This window comes from Nelusetta ayraudi, unplaced genomic scaffold (genome assembly GCF_046127955.1).
Source record: "Nelusetta ayraudi isolate G7.1 ecotype Tasmania unplaced genomic scaffold, CSIRO-AGI_Nayr_v1 ptg000070l, whole genome shotgun sequence".
Classification (NCBI taxonomy): domain Eukaryota; kingdom Metazoa; phylum Chordata; class Actinopteri; order Tetraodontiformes; family Monacanthidae; genus Nelusetta; species Nelusetta ayraudi.
In genome coordinates, this window is record NW_027466120.1 from 8,029,858 (window position 1) to 8,045,272 (window position 15,415).

The following is a 15,415-nucleotide window of genomic DNA, read 5'->3' on the forward strand; positions in this document are numbered from 1 at the left end:
CTTCCTGTGTCCCTGCAGGGTTGTTCGACTATTGGACGGTCGGGTTGTTGTGCGTCTCACGGAGTGGACACAGTCGTGCTGCGCACCTGTTTAATGGGCCTGTGAGTGTGCACAGGAGTGTGCATGGCTTGTGGCTGCTGTGTGACTGTTACACTTCCACTGGACAGAACACAGGTGTAGCGGAGGCTTGTCTGAGGATCTCGGTTGATGGATCTTTTTACGACAAGACCTGAAGGGTTGAGGTTGGAAGCTCCGTAGGTGTTGAAACCGCATCATAGGATAGGAAGTTTGTGTGTCGTCAGGAAAGCCATTATGATTCTTTTTAAATATCTTTTCATTGATTCATGGAGATTGACTGAGAAGAAACTGGGACTGGGTCATTGAGCTGATGGACAAAGATATTCCCTCGCCTGGTAAACGCTGACTAGACAAATAAAATCTCTTATGCCCGCAAACACTGAGGGTTCTCGCGGTGAAAAACTTCCCCATTAAGCCTGCAAGCATGAAATCTCATTGAGCGGTGAGCGGCCCTGATATCGATCTCTCCACACTGTCTCGCCCGCTCTCTGCTCAAGAGGTCACTTGTTTAATAATCATAATCCATCACTCGCTCTCGCCGTAGAGCTGCCGAGCGCCGTTGTTGCCTGGAGAAATTTCCCCCGCTGTCCGTTTGTCACAATACCTGACAGCGGATCAGATAAACATGATGGATTCTCGGTGCGACCTGCTGCGGCGACAGGCACGCGTGTTATTTACACGCCCCGTGTTACCGGGAGCGGCGTGACTGACGGCGCCACTCGGCTGCGTGAGCGGTGCGCTCGGATCTGAGAGACGCACCTGGTCCACAGGTGATTATTGTTGTTCTTTGGCAGCTGCTGCTGCAATTCAAAAAATATTTCAAGATTTAGAAAAAAACAAAAAACAAACTTGAGCTGTGCTTGAGGAGTCCTTACAGGAAAAGTTAGCACAGCAGCCCCTCTGTGATGCGCAGTTGGCTCGGATAGGTGGGGGAGCTCGCTGCAGGTGCTGTGGAAAGCAGGAAGCGAAGACGACGACGACGACGACGACGACGAAGAAAATATTGGGGCAAGTTGTCTGATAGCTGCATGTTGAATGTGTGTTGAAAGGGACTGGAAGCCTCGGTGTTTGAAGTTTCACGCTGCGCGAGCGCGGAGGAGTTGAGCTGTTTCATCGCCGCGGAGCAGACGAGACGGTGTGAACTGTCTGACACCGCCACTGCTGCGTTGTATGTTGTATTTAACAACACGTCAAAAAAACAAAACTAACAAAAAAAGACTGCCATTGAAACCGTTTTCTTCAGGGGGAAAAAAAAAACACCGCAAGCACAACAGAAAACAACAAACAAACAAACAAACAAACAAACAAAAACAAGCAGATGGAGATGGAGAAGGACAAACTTTTTCTGTGTTTCAATTCAAAATGGACTACAGCAACAACAACAGCAACAGCGTGAGCAAACGGAGGAGAACCGTGTCACACCCACATGCAACTGTCGGTCCGTCCCTGGCCGTGCCGTGCTGTGCCGTGCTGTGGCGTTACTAGCGTTCCAACACCCTGGAACTTTGAGTGAGGGCGCGGCTGCGCTGCCACAAACAAAGAAGTCCATCAAGAGTTTCTGTTGCCGACACAGGAGGTCATCTGTCTCCGCCGAGGCGCGTCGCGGGGCATCATGGGGTGCAACATGTGTGTGGTTCAAAAGCCCGAGGAGCAGTACAGGGTCATGTTCCAGGTGAGTGGCGCCGCACCCCTCTCACCCCTCTCACCCCTCTCACTCTTCTGCTCTTTTCTGGTGGTCGAGCACAAGCATGCGCGTGTCCGGCCATGCCAAGTTTTCATTGAGGTACTGCAAGATGACACAGAAAGCAACTATATTATTATTATTATTATGATTATGATTATGATTATTATTGTTATTGTTATTGTTATTATTGTTGTTATTATTATGATTATTATTATTAGTTTCATGCTTCTGTATGAAAAAAGTGACATCACATCACACTGCAAGATTATGTTGAAAGACTAATAATCGGTTTTAGGTCAAGATGGCTTTCATCATCCTGCGTATTATCCTGTCAAAATAAAATATGTGCAGGCTATCTGGCAGAAGTCAGTCATGACAACTAGATCACTTACTTCAGACGGTGAACACACAATTAAGATCAATACTGACATGCTGTGACACTTGCTGCTCTTGATCAAAATTTCCACAACTGAACCTGTTTTAAATCAGACTTTCTTGTATATCATTCAATTAAGATGTTCGGTAATCAAGTCTGAATGACTCACGTTAAGAAAATTGTTATTGTGGAAGAACAAGAGTGGCTCACAGACAGCATGATGAGCGAATTCTTCAAAAGCGGGCTGGAGTGCAGCAGAGGAGGGAGGGTTGCCACGGTTACAGCCTGGGCACCGCACTGCCAGCTGGGATGGCAGGCCGGCGGCCCGGTGCGAGCGAGCTCTTCTGGCTGAGCAGCGTCTGAAGAGAAATCTTACAACCTATCGCTCCATCATACATGCTAAGCTTCGACGAGACTCACTGTTGCCGAGTGTGAGAGGTGTTGGTTGGTCAGCTAGCAGCATTTCCACTCTCTGGCGGCTGAATCCCTGCGCTGGGTCTCCATGGTGGGAGTTTGCAGTTCGGGTCTCAGCCAGTTCACTGGGCTGCACCTCGTGGTGCTGAAGGTAGTGCCAGGAATGAGGAACATGGAGGCATGTTAATGAATCCAGCAGGGAGGAGGCTGTGAGGTAAATCACTGGGAGTTGGGCGGTTGCTCTTCTTTTTGATCTTTTTGTACAGAAGGAAATGGATTTAAATGCCCAGATAATAAAGGGACATAAATCACCTATGGACCACTGGAAGGTGGAGAAGGTGTGTGCAGTGTGGAAGGAGATCAGTAGACCAGAGCGACTTGAAAAGGGGCGTCAGGGGAGTCACTTTAGGTGGCTGAAATGAGGGGAGGTCAGGTTCATCTCCTGACGTGTGTATTTCAGTCAGACAAGATGTTTTGTGGATGTGTGCAGAGGAGCCACCTTGAAGGCAGAGCTGCTGGGAGACCTCTGCTAGCCAGCAGGTGGAGCAGATAGGCTTGGACATGAGTCAGTGTGCACACCAAGCCTAAGTCTCAAGCCATATTGCCAGCAGGGAGCAGGATGAGGAGCCCCACCAGACCCCCAACCTTTGCTTCCGGAGGCTCGAACCGAAGAGAAATCTGCTCGTGGAACCTGCGATCGGAATCAATGAGGTGTTTTGGGTTTTTTTTTTTGGGGGGGGAGGGACATGCAACTAGACACAGAGCACAGGTAGTTGTCATTGATGAAAAGCAACTGTGGTTATCGCTTGCGGTGATTTCCAACATGGTGGTTCATGCTGTGCAGACGGCTGATTAAGTAAAAGGATCCCGCTGAGTGAGATGGGAGATGGAGATATTCTGTGTTCTTATCCGAAGCCAATATATGTATGTATATATATATATATATATATATATATATATATATATATATATATATATATATATATATACATAATGAGATAACATAATTAAATCCTCCACACATTGCATGGCTCCCCCAGTCAGAGGTTTGCTACCTTGGGCCATTTTGTCTTTAATCAACATGTATAATTACATCTTCAAATTAGATGCAGTCCACTGATTTGGGGTTTAGACAATAAACTGCATGAAGGAAATTGTGTTTTTTTTTTGTTGTAAAATTAAAAAAAAAATATATTTTAATAGTGGCTCCTTCAAATTGAATACAACTTCTCCTGCCCAAAGATGAAACCTAATGTATTAAAACACTGGTCCACACCCATTGGCAAGTCTCTGATGGAGTTTTACCTCCTTTTAGCCACAAGAAATCAAAACGTATTGTTATTCAACTGATAAATTATAGACACGACTTGCACGAGCACATGGACAGTTTGGATCCAGATGATGCATTTTGTACGTTTTGCAGAAACCCCCCTTCTCCTCCCACCCATCTACACACACACACACACACACACACACACACACACACACACACACACACACACAGTAACTCTATGCCCTCCGGAGCCCCTCAGCCACTCCCTTCTTTTTCTCCATCCCTGTACGGCTGGAGTCTGTTGCCAAGGCAACTGGTGTCATTAAATACTCACAGTGAGCTTTCATTGACAATAACAGAGAAAAGTCGGCGCTGACAGACGAAGAAATGACAAGATAGTGACCGGCTGATCTCAGCATTTCTGTATGTTGTGAAAGTACGACAGTATTATATTAATAGCTCAAGCGGTGGTGAGGAAATATATTTCCTAAATTATTCATAACAGTCAGTCACTGTTTGTATCACTTTTTCCTCACGCTAGATAATTAGAGCAAGAGGAATTCAGAACAAAACATTGCAATTTAGACCCCCCCACCCCCATCCTGACAAAATTCTGTTCATTGTTGTTTCTTCATAAATGTTGCACAAGAGGAATTCTGGAATGATAAATTTGTCGGGGGGAAAAAAACGACAAAGAATTTCACAAAGAAAAGGTCCAAACAAGATTAAATAGAGGGCACGCAAAAACAACTGAAAGTATCAATACATAGTGATTTCAATTGTTAGCCTCCTTCGTGAGCGCCTATATCACAGAGATCAATGGTTTTAATTACATTATATCACAATGCCCATTCATTATTGACATCATCAGGTGAATCTCACCAGGGTTCAGTTGGTTTTCTCCTGTTTCCTGTCCTGGTTGTGACTGTGTTGTTCTAATAAAAGGTGATTGATTGATTGAAGTGAGTCGTCACAGGTTAAAAATATTTTCAATTCACAACAGTGACACTATGGTCAGTCGTTCATACAATAGTTGCAGAGCTTCCCATCTCTCCTCACTTTGCTTGAACCCTCGCTCGCGCGTTTAACTTTTAAGCGTTCTTCGTGCTGGAGAAGACGCTTAATGTTCTGCCTTTACCTTCGCAGGGAGGGGAAATGGGCTCTTAATGGGTCTACTTTTTGCCCGCTCAGCTTCTTTTTTATGTCAAGTGTATTTCAATTTTAATGAGTCATGGGATCTCCCTCCTGAATGGGAGAGTAAGAGGAGAGAGGTGCACTCATGTGATCTCTGTCACGTTCCTTCACGAGCCAAGATGGAAAAAACAATTCCGTCTTTGTTCCTGGATGGAGCCTCCGCGTGCGTTGGCAGAATCTATACACTCCCTCCGAGGCTCGTTAACTCGGCGGCCGTCATTTCAAAGACTGTTTTAAATCGATATCTTCTCACTCTTATCAGTTTATAATAGACCTGCCGCTCCCCCGCTCGTTCATTGAAATGAGCTGATATCAGACAATAGGTGTGGGAACTGAGCGGGTCAGCTCAGGCTCTGGATTAATTGATTTCTCTTTTTTCCAGCGAAGGTGACATCTCTTGCTTTCCAAGCAGACGAGAGGAGAAAAATCAATTACTGAACAAGTGGAATTCAATATATAGGGGTCTCAGTCATGCAGGGGCGCGGCGGGGATGCATATGAATGCGTGTCGGGGGGTTGGTGGGAGGATAGACGTTGACGGCAGATTCATTATGAGAACGTGTTCCAGGTTAGAGACGCGTTTGTTTTTTAAGCCCGGCCTGTTGTTCACATAAGATAAAAGCTAATTATGCAGCAGCTACTTAGCAATTCCCTATGAGCTTCCTTTGCGGCTCTGTGTTTACACACAAGAAGTGAACCCAGAGCCACGTTCGCTCACTATTTACATTCACCCGGCTGCTGCTTTTTAAAGCTTGTTTTTTTTCCCCGACAGCCCTCCTGCATCATTAGCCCTCTTCCCTCCTCCCTCCTCCCACCACCCCCCACCCTCCTCCTCCTTCTTTTCCTCACTCTTTCTCCTCTTTCGGCCCTTCTGCGTCTCTTTCATCTCATCCCACGGCGTCCCATCCCCACCCTCAGCCACCGCCCAACCCCCTGCTGCCGCTGCCAGTTTCAGGATCGGCTATATATTCGGAATTTCAATTCCATTTTGAGAGCAGCAGTGAGGATGTATGAACACCTCCTCGCAGGCTTCATTATTTGCATGACTACCGTCACTGATGAACAGCAGGCGTGTGTGACCTGCTAACCTGGAGATAATAGAAAAACTGCTAAGGGGGGGAAAAAAAGGTAGAGAGAACGACATATATTTCCCATCAAGGCTCGGCAAACATACAACAAGCATTACCCTGCATTAGGCCACATTCAACACAATCTCAGCACCTCTCATTGATAATGAATGAGAGTGCAGCCCCTCCAATGTTTTCTGTATTCATACCTGTCACTCACGCTGTTTTCCTAGAGCCTCCCTACGTGCGCAGAGCTGAAAGAATATAATGGAAAGGGATGAGGGAAAAAATACACTTTTGAGAAAGGTGTCAAAGTGCATTTTTCTGCGGCTGCTCATTCACGGACGCCGTCGCACACAAACACGACAGTGATGAAAGCTCTCATTTGTTTCTGAGGAGAAAGCCTCATTAAAGAAAAAGTCAGAAAGATTTATGGGGGAGCGCTAGCGTAAGGAAGGACACGTGCACGCGCGCGTGAAGATGGACGGGAGGAAATAGAGGAGCACCATCATCTCCGGGGAGGGGACCGAGCAGGCGCAACTGCTGAGACGGCAAAATGGTGCTCGAGGTTTCGCCGGAGTGGAAACGGAGACGCCAGAATGGACCACGATGCGTGAAAAAAAGACATGCTCGCAAAGGAGGAGAAGGAAGACTGGAGGGGAGGCGGACCGGTGGTGGTGCTGCGTTAAGAAGAACCAGACCAAGAGCAGGGGCGCGAGCGTGGCGGAGGAAAGTTTCCGTGCTTGGCTGCACAGGGGAACATTGATTTGACATGCAATTACTGGCAGGGTACAATAAAAGGCAGCAGACAGCCAAGGTCAGCGGCTGCAACAGGAGTGAGACGCCACACAAAGGCTGTCTGCTGCAGCGGCTGCTCTCACAAACAGGCCGTCGCCGGCTGCTGCTGGAGGTGAATTCTGTGAAAAAGCAGCTATTTAAGAGCGTCTACAGCCACTCTCCCATCTGCATCCTTCTGTCCAATCCAGTTAAGCAGGGTTACTCTAGTATTCAAGGCTACTTCACTTACATCCCTAAACAAATAAAAGCACGGAAAACATTTCATAGTTCAGCAGCAGCTGCATTTTCAGCGACTCAACGGTATTCAAGCAGTCATATTAATGGGAAACAAATTAATTTTGAGCCAAAACCTCGATATCAAGAAACCAGCGTCAGGAAGGTTCGAGGTTCGAGGCACAGCTTCGATTAACCCCAAGGAGATTTGGCATCAGAACAGAGGAAAGAACAAACACAATCCACTCAAGACAAGAATGGAAACTGTACAATTTGCATCTCTGAGCTCAACTTTGCTTTCGGTTGATCAGCGATTGTCCACTAGAGAAGCTCTTGATCCATCTGCAGCCTCTGGGAACGGTGACGCCAACGTGTTGGTTTGTTCCATGAAAAGTCTGTGGAAGCTCCCGCTCAAGCAAAAATAAACAACCAGAGTTCAAACAAACATGACTAGACCTTTGACCTGATGATGGCGCTGGAGGAACAGGGTGAACATCGTGAATGCAAAACTGGCTGCTCCACCATGTGGATGTTGAGACATCTGACTGGAGGGTTTTTGTTTTGGAGCCCATGTCCACATTGCAAAGGCAGAGTGCTCTGAACATGAGAAAAATATATAAATATTATAACTTTCATATTCATATTTTTTGCACTCTATAAACACAGAGAAAGAAATGACATGATAAAACATTAATGTGCTCAAAATGGAAGCGGAAGCTAAAGAGATTGCGACAGAATAGGAAGACTTTACTATTTCTAATGCATGCAAAAGAAAAGTGGTTGTGTTTTGCATGATTGTCTTCTATCAGTAATCTGTCTCCACCACTTGTTCTCCTCTCTCCTCCACAGAAGGGTCACATTAATAGCACTTTGTTCTCTGTTGAAGCCGGCGGTCCATTCAAGGTCTTGGGTTCCAACTTTCTGCCCTGTTTGCTCGGCGTAGTCGTTGTAGTCGTGTGGATTATTGTCCTTAGATGTAAACCTGTGTAGTGTAGATGTGTAGCTGTAGTTCCTCTCCTGTTGCTTCCTGCCTTACTTTGTGTTTGTCAGTGTTCTCCAGATTAAGCTGCTGCTATTGGTCCGCTTACCCTCCTGTCTCACTGTTCATGTTGTGACTGTTTACACTCAAAGCCGTCCTCCTCTGTGTTTGTTTGTGAATGGCACTAGATCCAACACACGGAATCCCCTTCTGTTTATTTCTCAAACCCTTCCAGATTTCTGAAATCTCACTCATCCATCTTGCCAACCTCCAATTTGATCGCAATTTGATTTTTTGAATTGAACAGTTTACAGTTTAAACTGCAGCTTTCCTCCGTGGACGTCGTGTTTACACTTTGCTTTTGGCTGTCTTTCGTCTACTTAAAGGTCCACTTTGTATTTTTATAATGGTACAATAAAATCGGCTTCCAGTTTGTACGCCTCCTGTCCAAAAGTGCATTTTCCCAGATGGATCAGTGAGACCAAAGCTTTGGGTTCCACCTGCCGGGCCTGGTCTTCCTCTTCAGAGTGTCCTCTGTGCTCTCTGCGCTGCTGCAGGTGAAGGGGAAGGAGCTGTCCCGCCTGTCAGGGGAGCCCACCTTCGCAGACGTGCGGGACCCCGTCCTGTCCAGCATACTGCGGCACGGGGCCCGCAGGCGTGCCGGCTTGCTCGGGGCTCCGGGGGCCTCGGCGCCGGTGACCGTGGGCCTGGCCGACTGCGTGGACAGCTGCACTCAAACGGACATCAGCTTCCAGCATATGCTGTCTTTGGGCAAGATAAACCAGCACCCCTGCGGAGCTCCACCCCCACCCGAGCCGCCGCCGTCGCCTCCGCTGCCCCCCCTGCTGGAGCCCTATCTGTTCAATAAACTGTGAGTAGACGTGCCCGCGCGGCTCCAGTCATCTGCCGCGCCTGCTCCACACGTTTCCCACTGACCCAATTACCGAAATATCTCGTCTGTGGCAGGTTTGCGACGGAGCCCGTCTACTACGACCCCACCGACTACTTTGATATCGCTCAGCATGAGGTCGACAGACAGGATGAGCTGGAATATGAGGTGAGAGCCCAGTACTGACTAACTGCCCCCCTGCCCCACGCCCCCTGCTGTCGGACGCCTGTAATTTAAAGAAATGTTCTTCTTGCTCCAGGAGGTGGAGTTGTATAAGTCCCGTCAGCAGGACAAACTGGGACTGACGGTTTGTTACAGAACCGATGACGAGGAGGACTTGGGGATATATGTAGGAGAGGTGACCCACTAACCTTCAAATCTAAATTGGACAAAAGCGTCTCACCAAATTCTTTTGAAATGTCAACACGGTTGTTTCTCTCCAAGGTGAATCCAAACAGTATCGCCGCAGTCGATGGCCGCATCCGCAAAGGAGACAGAATCCTGCAGGTAGAGTGACTTCCTTTATGTAGCCGTTAGGCTGCGAATGAAGACTCGCCCTGCTACGTCTTTTATGAGCTCCATTCCACCGTGGAGCTGAAGCAGAGTTACCTCCACCCCACAACACTGCTGCGTTCCTCTTAGTTTTTTTGTTTTACCAGCCTCAGCGATTGAATATCATCATCCGTGTAATTCAGCTAAAGAGAGGTTTTCTTCCAGGGCTGTGATCTCAGAGAGAAACTATTCCCCGAATCGGCTCATTTAATTGAGTCCAGCCTTGATGCGAAAGGCCTTTTTTTTTGGTTATCTGACAATTTTGTTCTCGCCTCTCTTTTGTCTCCAGATAAATGGAGTGGACATCCAGGACAGAGAGGAGGCGGTAGCTATTCTCACCAGGGAGGACAGCACTAATGTCTCCCTGCTCCTCGCGCGACCCGAAATAGAGGTGAGGAAATTGGATATGGACTCCTTGGCACTTTGGACTCGCAACACCCACTCTGAACACTGACCCGAAAATGTGCCTCCTAGTCTTTTTCACCCCCCTTTAATGTGGGCAAGAAATGAGCGTGCAGGCTTATTCCTGTCTGAACACTGCAAGTCGTGCGTTTGCAGTTTGGGGGAAAAGGGGGATATTTGTTTTGTCATTTTCAGTGGGCAGGGAAGCAGAGAGGGCCCAGAAAATAAAGAGAGTGCAGATAACACAGAGAGGCAGGCAGAGACAAATAGCCCTTGGAGTCCCGCTGATGTCGTATCACATTGTTTCCTTCAAGGTCACTCCTTCAGCAGCTATCGGGCCATTTTAATGCACACTGGAAGCCCTCCATGGCGCCCAGCCACCACATTTACAGCTTGCAGCACAGCAAAAAAGAACTCTCCTGCATGCAATGTGCAGGATAAATAACAATAATACAACAGAAAAGAGATGGTGCAGATGGTGACGGCATATGCGCCAATTCAAAAAATTGGTATGCAGGCTGTACTTGTTCCAAAGTTGCCAAAGGGCAGATTTAAAAAGGCACTCATTAAAATTTTCTTAGTCGAACACACACACACTGTCAAACCATTTCTCCTGTGTGTAAACATTGTCCTTGAAATTAGCAGAGAGCAGCGCGGCCGCTACCTGTGAGAGTCCGGCTAGATTTCTATTGCCGAGGCATCGCGTCACATTAAGATTCAAGCGAGGGCGCCGAGGACGGCGAATCATCCGAGGGGAAACTCACGAGCAGAGATTAAAGCTCGATCTGTTGTCACTGGGGAGATGAGAGAGGCAGGGGGCAGTGGTGGTGGTGGTGGTGGTGGGGGGAAAGGGGGTCGTCCGAGAATAAGAATGAAGACGAAGACAATCAATACGCCGTCCTGTGGCCTGCGCGCCCGTTCACGTTCAAATCAAAACCAATTTGCCGAGATCAACTGTGCACCGAGTGAGGCGAGTGCTGATTGAAGCGCTTGCCTCATAATTTCGTCAGCGGCTGAAGGGGTGCCAATCAAAAGAGGAGCAAAAAGTGGCTTGGTTATAGTCAAGGATGATGAATGATGTCATCTGTCACATCGGCTCAACTGATTAGAAATGTTGATTTTTAAACAGGATGCATCCCAATGAAAAGACACATTTCTGCAATAAATAAATAAATGAATACAAATAAAGTAGTATTGAAATGGGAAAAAAGAAAATCTCATGGAGCTTTATCTCCATCTACTGGCAGGAAGACACCACAAGACGTCTTCTGTTGATGCAATGGGGTTGGGGTGAGGTTGCAATGAGGAAGCAGCGTTTAGAAAAGTAAAAATAAGGGGAGAAAATGCGAAAAGTGGCCACATACGATGATGATGAAAGGGTGTTTTTTTTATTATCATTATTTAAAATGATATCTTCTATACTTTCTAAACTGCAGAGGCACTTATTTGATCCGAGCCAACCGTGAGACCACTAACTAGAGCTACATTTTGAGCCTCAGAGATTTTATGATTTAATATTCTGGCAATTATAAAACAATGAAAATCACAAGTTTAGTACAATGAAATTAAATATAAACATAAACATATATATACATTTTAGTTTGATACTTTAAAATATAAATAAATTTAATTGAATTCAGTCTGGTGAAGAGCTCTAGTTATAACTTGATGGTTTGATACTTAATTAAACTTGAAATTTGACCACAGTGTAAAATTCTCTATAATTTTTCTTTACAAGAACCCCGTTTTACTGTGGTGAAAACTACAATCTTTGAGAAGGATCGAGACATTTGGTAGTAGAACAAAATATGAGAATTTTTAAATGTGAGGTACTGTGTAGCATTAGAGGCTTGTAGCAAAATTATGTTTTATTTGCTAGAAATACATCGACAAGGGCACCGCAGACATGGTGATTTTTTTTCGACGATGTATGCTGATGATATCCAAACCTACAGTGGGTAACATCGAAAAAAAATGGCTTTCAATGAGAGCGAAAATGAAATTCTCTCTTTTTTTTGTCCCTTTCACAAAAAATATTTCTTCATGAAACGTTAATGCCGTGTCATCCATCAACCAACGTGAAACCACTCTGTGCTGCCTTTCAGAATGACAATCAGCTAGACCAAGACGAACTGGATCTGGAGCTTCTGGACAACGCTGCACATTTGCCCAGCGACCAGCAAGTGAGGTACACCACCTCTGTCCTGGGCGCTGGAGCGGCCAGCACGGCCGACAGGAGTGCGGCAGGAAGTCACTGCCGGTCGCTGAACAGGGATTCTCCGGACTTGCTCCAGACTGTGCTCAGCAACAGCCAGGAGCTGGACAGTGGCGTTGGCCGCACAGATGAGAGCACGCGTTACGAGGAGTCCTCGGAACACGACCTCCTGGGAGACGACCACACCAGCGCCTCCACCACCAACGCCACAAACACACCCGGCAGCATGCGCAAGTTTTTCTCTGGCAGAGGCGACACGCCTCCTCTGCTGCACTCCCAGGACCTTCAGTTCAGCACTGACTCTCTTCTGGGACTGGACTGTGTTCACGCAGGCGGCTCCGATCAGACTGAGCGACTGTACGGGGTGGAACATGTCAGGGTGACGATGCCGGGCTTGACCGACGAGGAGTGCGAGCGGTACAAAGAACTCCTGGAGTTCAAGTGCTACTACGAGAAAAACAGCGCCCTGATCGGGTGCGAGGAGCCGGTGCACGAGGGGGGAGGCGTCCCGCTGGATGTGAACAGAAACGAGAGCCTGTCGCAGCACGAGCTCGCTCTGCTGGAGGAGGAATTGCGGCATTTGGAGTTCAAATGTCGCAACATCCTCAGGGCCCAGAAGATGCAGCAGTTGAGGGAGCGTTGCATGAAGGCCTGGCCCCTTGAGGAGAAGAGCGGAGCGGGTTCCGGTGCGGGCCGTTTGGATGCTAGCGGCTCCTTGGTTAGCGAGGAGTCCTGCCATCATGCTCTGTCAGATATCAATGAAGTGCCAGAGAGGGAGCGCTCGGACAAGGACAGCACGAGCGCCTACAACACTGGCGGGGAGAGTTGCAGAAGCACCCCGGTCGTTGGCGAGCGACACCCTTCGCACTCCACGTGTAGCCTGGGCCGAGGAGAGCCTCACGTCCCGGTGGGGAGGCAACTTCCGACCTCCGTGAAGCAAAGGGAGCGAGCAGCGAGAGCCGACAGAGGGCACACGCTGAAAGCCAATCTTAACCAGCAGCATTCTCCCAACGCAACCAGGAGAGCAGCAGAAACCAGGAGCTCCAGCCCAGGACAGAGGGTGCGATCGCTGTCACGGGATGCGGGGACCAGGCGGGGGTCGGATGAAGGGGTGAGGCGCAGCCCCAAGGAGAGGCCTCCAGGTGCATGCAGTGTGGAGAACAGCCCCTACCTGTACCACAGCCAGGGCAAAACAGGACCACCTCAGCGCTACCTGAGCTGCACCCAACTGAGGTCCACCTCCCCCTCAGAGCAGCTGGCCCACCTCCGGGACAGCAGCATGGAGACGGAGGGAGACGCCAGCCCCATGAGCTTGGGCAGCACGTGCAAAGACGCCGGACATCCGCCCCTGTCCCACCCGCTCCTGCCTGAGTCCCCCCGCATGGAGTGGAAGGTGAAGATCCGCAGCGACGGCTCGCGCTATGTGGCCAAGCGGCCGGTGAGGGACCGTCTCCTGAAGGCTCGGGCCATGAAGATCCGGGAGGAGCGCAGCGGCACGACGACAGACGACGACGCCGTGAGCGAAATGAAGATGGGTCGGTACTGGAGCAAGGAGGAGCGCAAGCAGCAGCTGCTGAAGGCCCGGGAGCAGCGTCGGCGGAGGGAGTTCATGATGCAGAGCCGCCTGGGCTGCATGAGGGACAGAGAGAAGAGCGGCGGCGGGCAGCCGCAGGAGAGCGCGAGCCAGCAGGAAGCCCCGTCCATCCTGGAGCTGTGTCACCGCAGGAGCACCAAGAAGCGCAGTCGCAGGATCCTCGACAACTGGATCACCATCCAGGAGCTGCTGGCCCACGGGAGCAGGTCTGCTGACGGAAAGAAAGTCTACAACCCCCTGCTGTCCGTCACCACGGTCTAAGAGGCAGAGAGCAGTGGTGTAGTGCAGGGTATACGCGGGTATATGGAGTATACCCACTTATCTTTCAATCAGCATTGCGTATACCTGCTTCACAATCCCATCTGATGCACATCAGGGCACTCAATGAGTTTCTTTAAGTACGGGCAAGGATTTAGAGTACACCCACTTCTCCAGGGACCACGGCACCACTGACAATGAGTGCAAGTCGCGAGATACAAAGTTGATTAAAAAAAAAACAAGTTGCAATAACAAGCTTCTCCAGTTGGCTCAGTACATCCTGATAATCGTTTAGCTACTCAAAAATCATCCATGCGAATGACACTTGTGTCCTCAAATAAACCAACAAAGGAGGAGGTAGACGAGGTAACCAAGTTTGTGTAGCTCACTGGCAAGCTCAGGAAAGGGAGGCTGAGCAAAGGAGCACTGCAATCTAAAATAAAAGCACTTGATGTTGCTGCCCTCTCAAACTCTTCAAACATTTAAAAATGAGAGCAGCATTTTAAAAAGCTTCATCATCACTGGTTTAAAGGACAGTCTGCAAACTCATAGAATCATCGGTCAAAAAGCTCCTTTCACCGCAAAGGCTGTGCCGATTCTTCCGAGTGACTTCCTTTGTGCCTTGTACGCTGCACAAAAGCCCTCTGTTGCTGATTGGCTGTGGAGGTTAAAAGTCCATGACTTAAAAACATACAATAGAAAGAGAATATAATGACTTTGGTTAGAGGTGTTGCTGCTGGTGTTCGTTAAAAAGCATTTCAGCCAAACTCTTCAAGCCTAACTGGTGTCTTGACTTCTGACACTCATAGAACCGGGTGCCTGCTCCTCAACTGTTAAAAATGTGAATGCAACAGGCGAGTGTTGCACGAATGTGACAGATGGCTCGGCTCGACAAGACCAACTCCCGCAGAGAGGAAGAACTTGGAACAGATTCCAAGAACTATTCTCAACTATTCCACCCAGAAACACACGATTGTACTTCAATTCATTTTTATAACACAAAGAAACGGCTCTTCCTGCTGCTCGAGCATTTGTCCAGCGAGGGGAAAAAGAATCCCAACCTTTTCATTTTTTATAAAACAACAAAACCTAGTTGTGGCCAAGAAAGCAGCACACAGAAGCCGCGTCTGAGCCATTAAACAATTTGGCCACAGCGTTTTGTACCAGATAATGTGGTCTTGAATGCACCTCACCTCCCTTGAACTGAGCAATGCCTTCCCTTCGCACACAGTTGACTGTACAGCACAATTTTCTAGGAGATACAAAAAAAAAAAAAAAAAAAAAAAAGTTCACAAAAAGCACAAAAAGGATTGTGGGCTGCTTCTATGTAAAAGGCACATTCTCTCCAGTAAACATGAGGTTTTCCTTGACTGCAATCTGTCCTTTAAGATGAGTTTTTTTCTGGCTAGTTTCCAATGGAATTTATTTTA

The 15,415-nt window shown here is 48.0% G+C and overlaps 1 protein-coding gene across 1 annotated transcript; it reads left to right on the forward strand.

The window, feature by feature from the left end:
• The first annotated feature begins 946 nt into the window (after positions 1-946).
• Positions 947-15,364, forward strand: LOC142899040 (PDZ domain-containing protein 4-like). Its single transcript, XM_076042455.1, has 7 exons — positions 947-1,750; positions 8,633-8,946; positions 9,042-9,132; positions 9,224-9,322; positions 9,409-9,471; positions 9,806-9,907; positions 12,024-15,364. Exons 1-7 carry the CDS (start codon positions 1,691-1,693, stop codon positions 13,986-13,988), a joined length of 2,694 nt encoding a protein of 897 aa, XP_075898570.1. The 5' UTR covers positions 947-1,690; the 3' UTR covers positions 13,989-15,364.
• Positions 15,365-15,415: the final 51 nt, after the last annotated feature.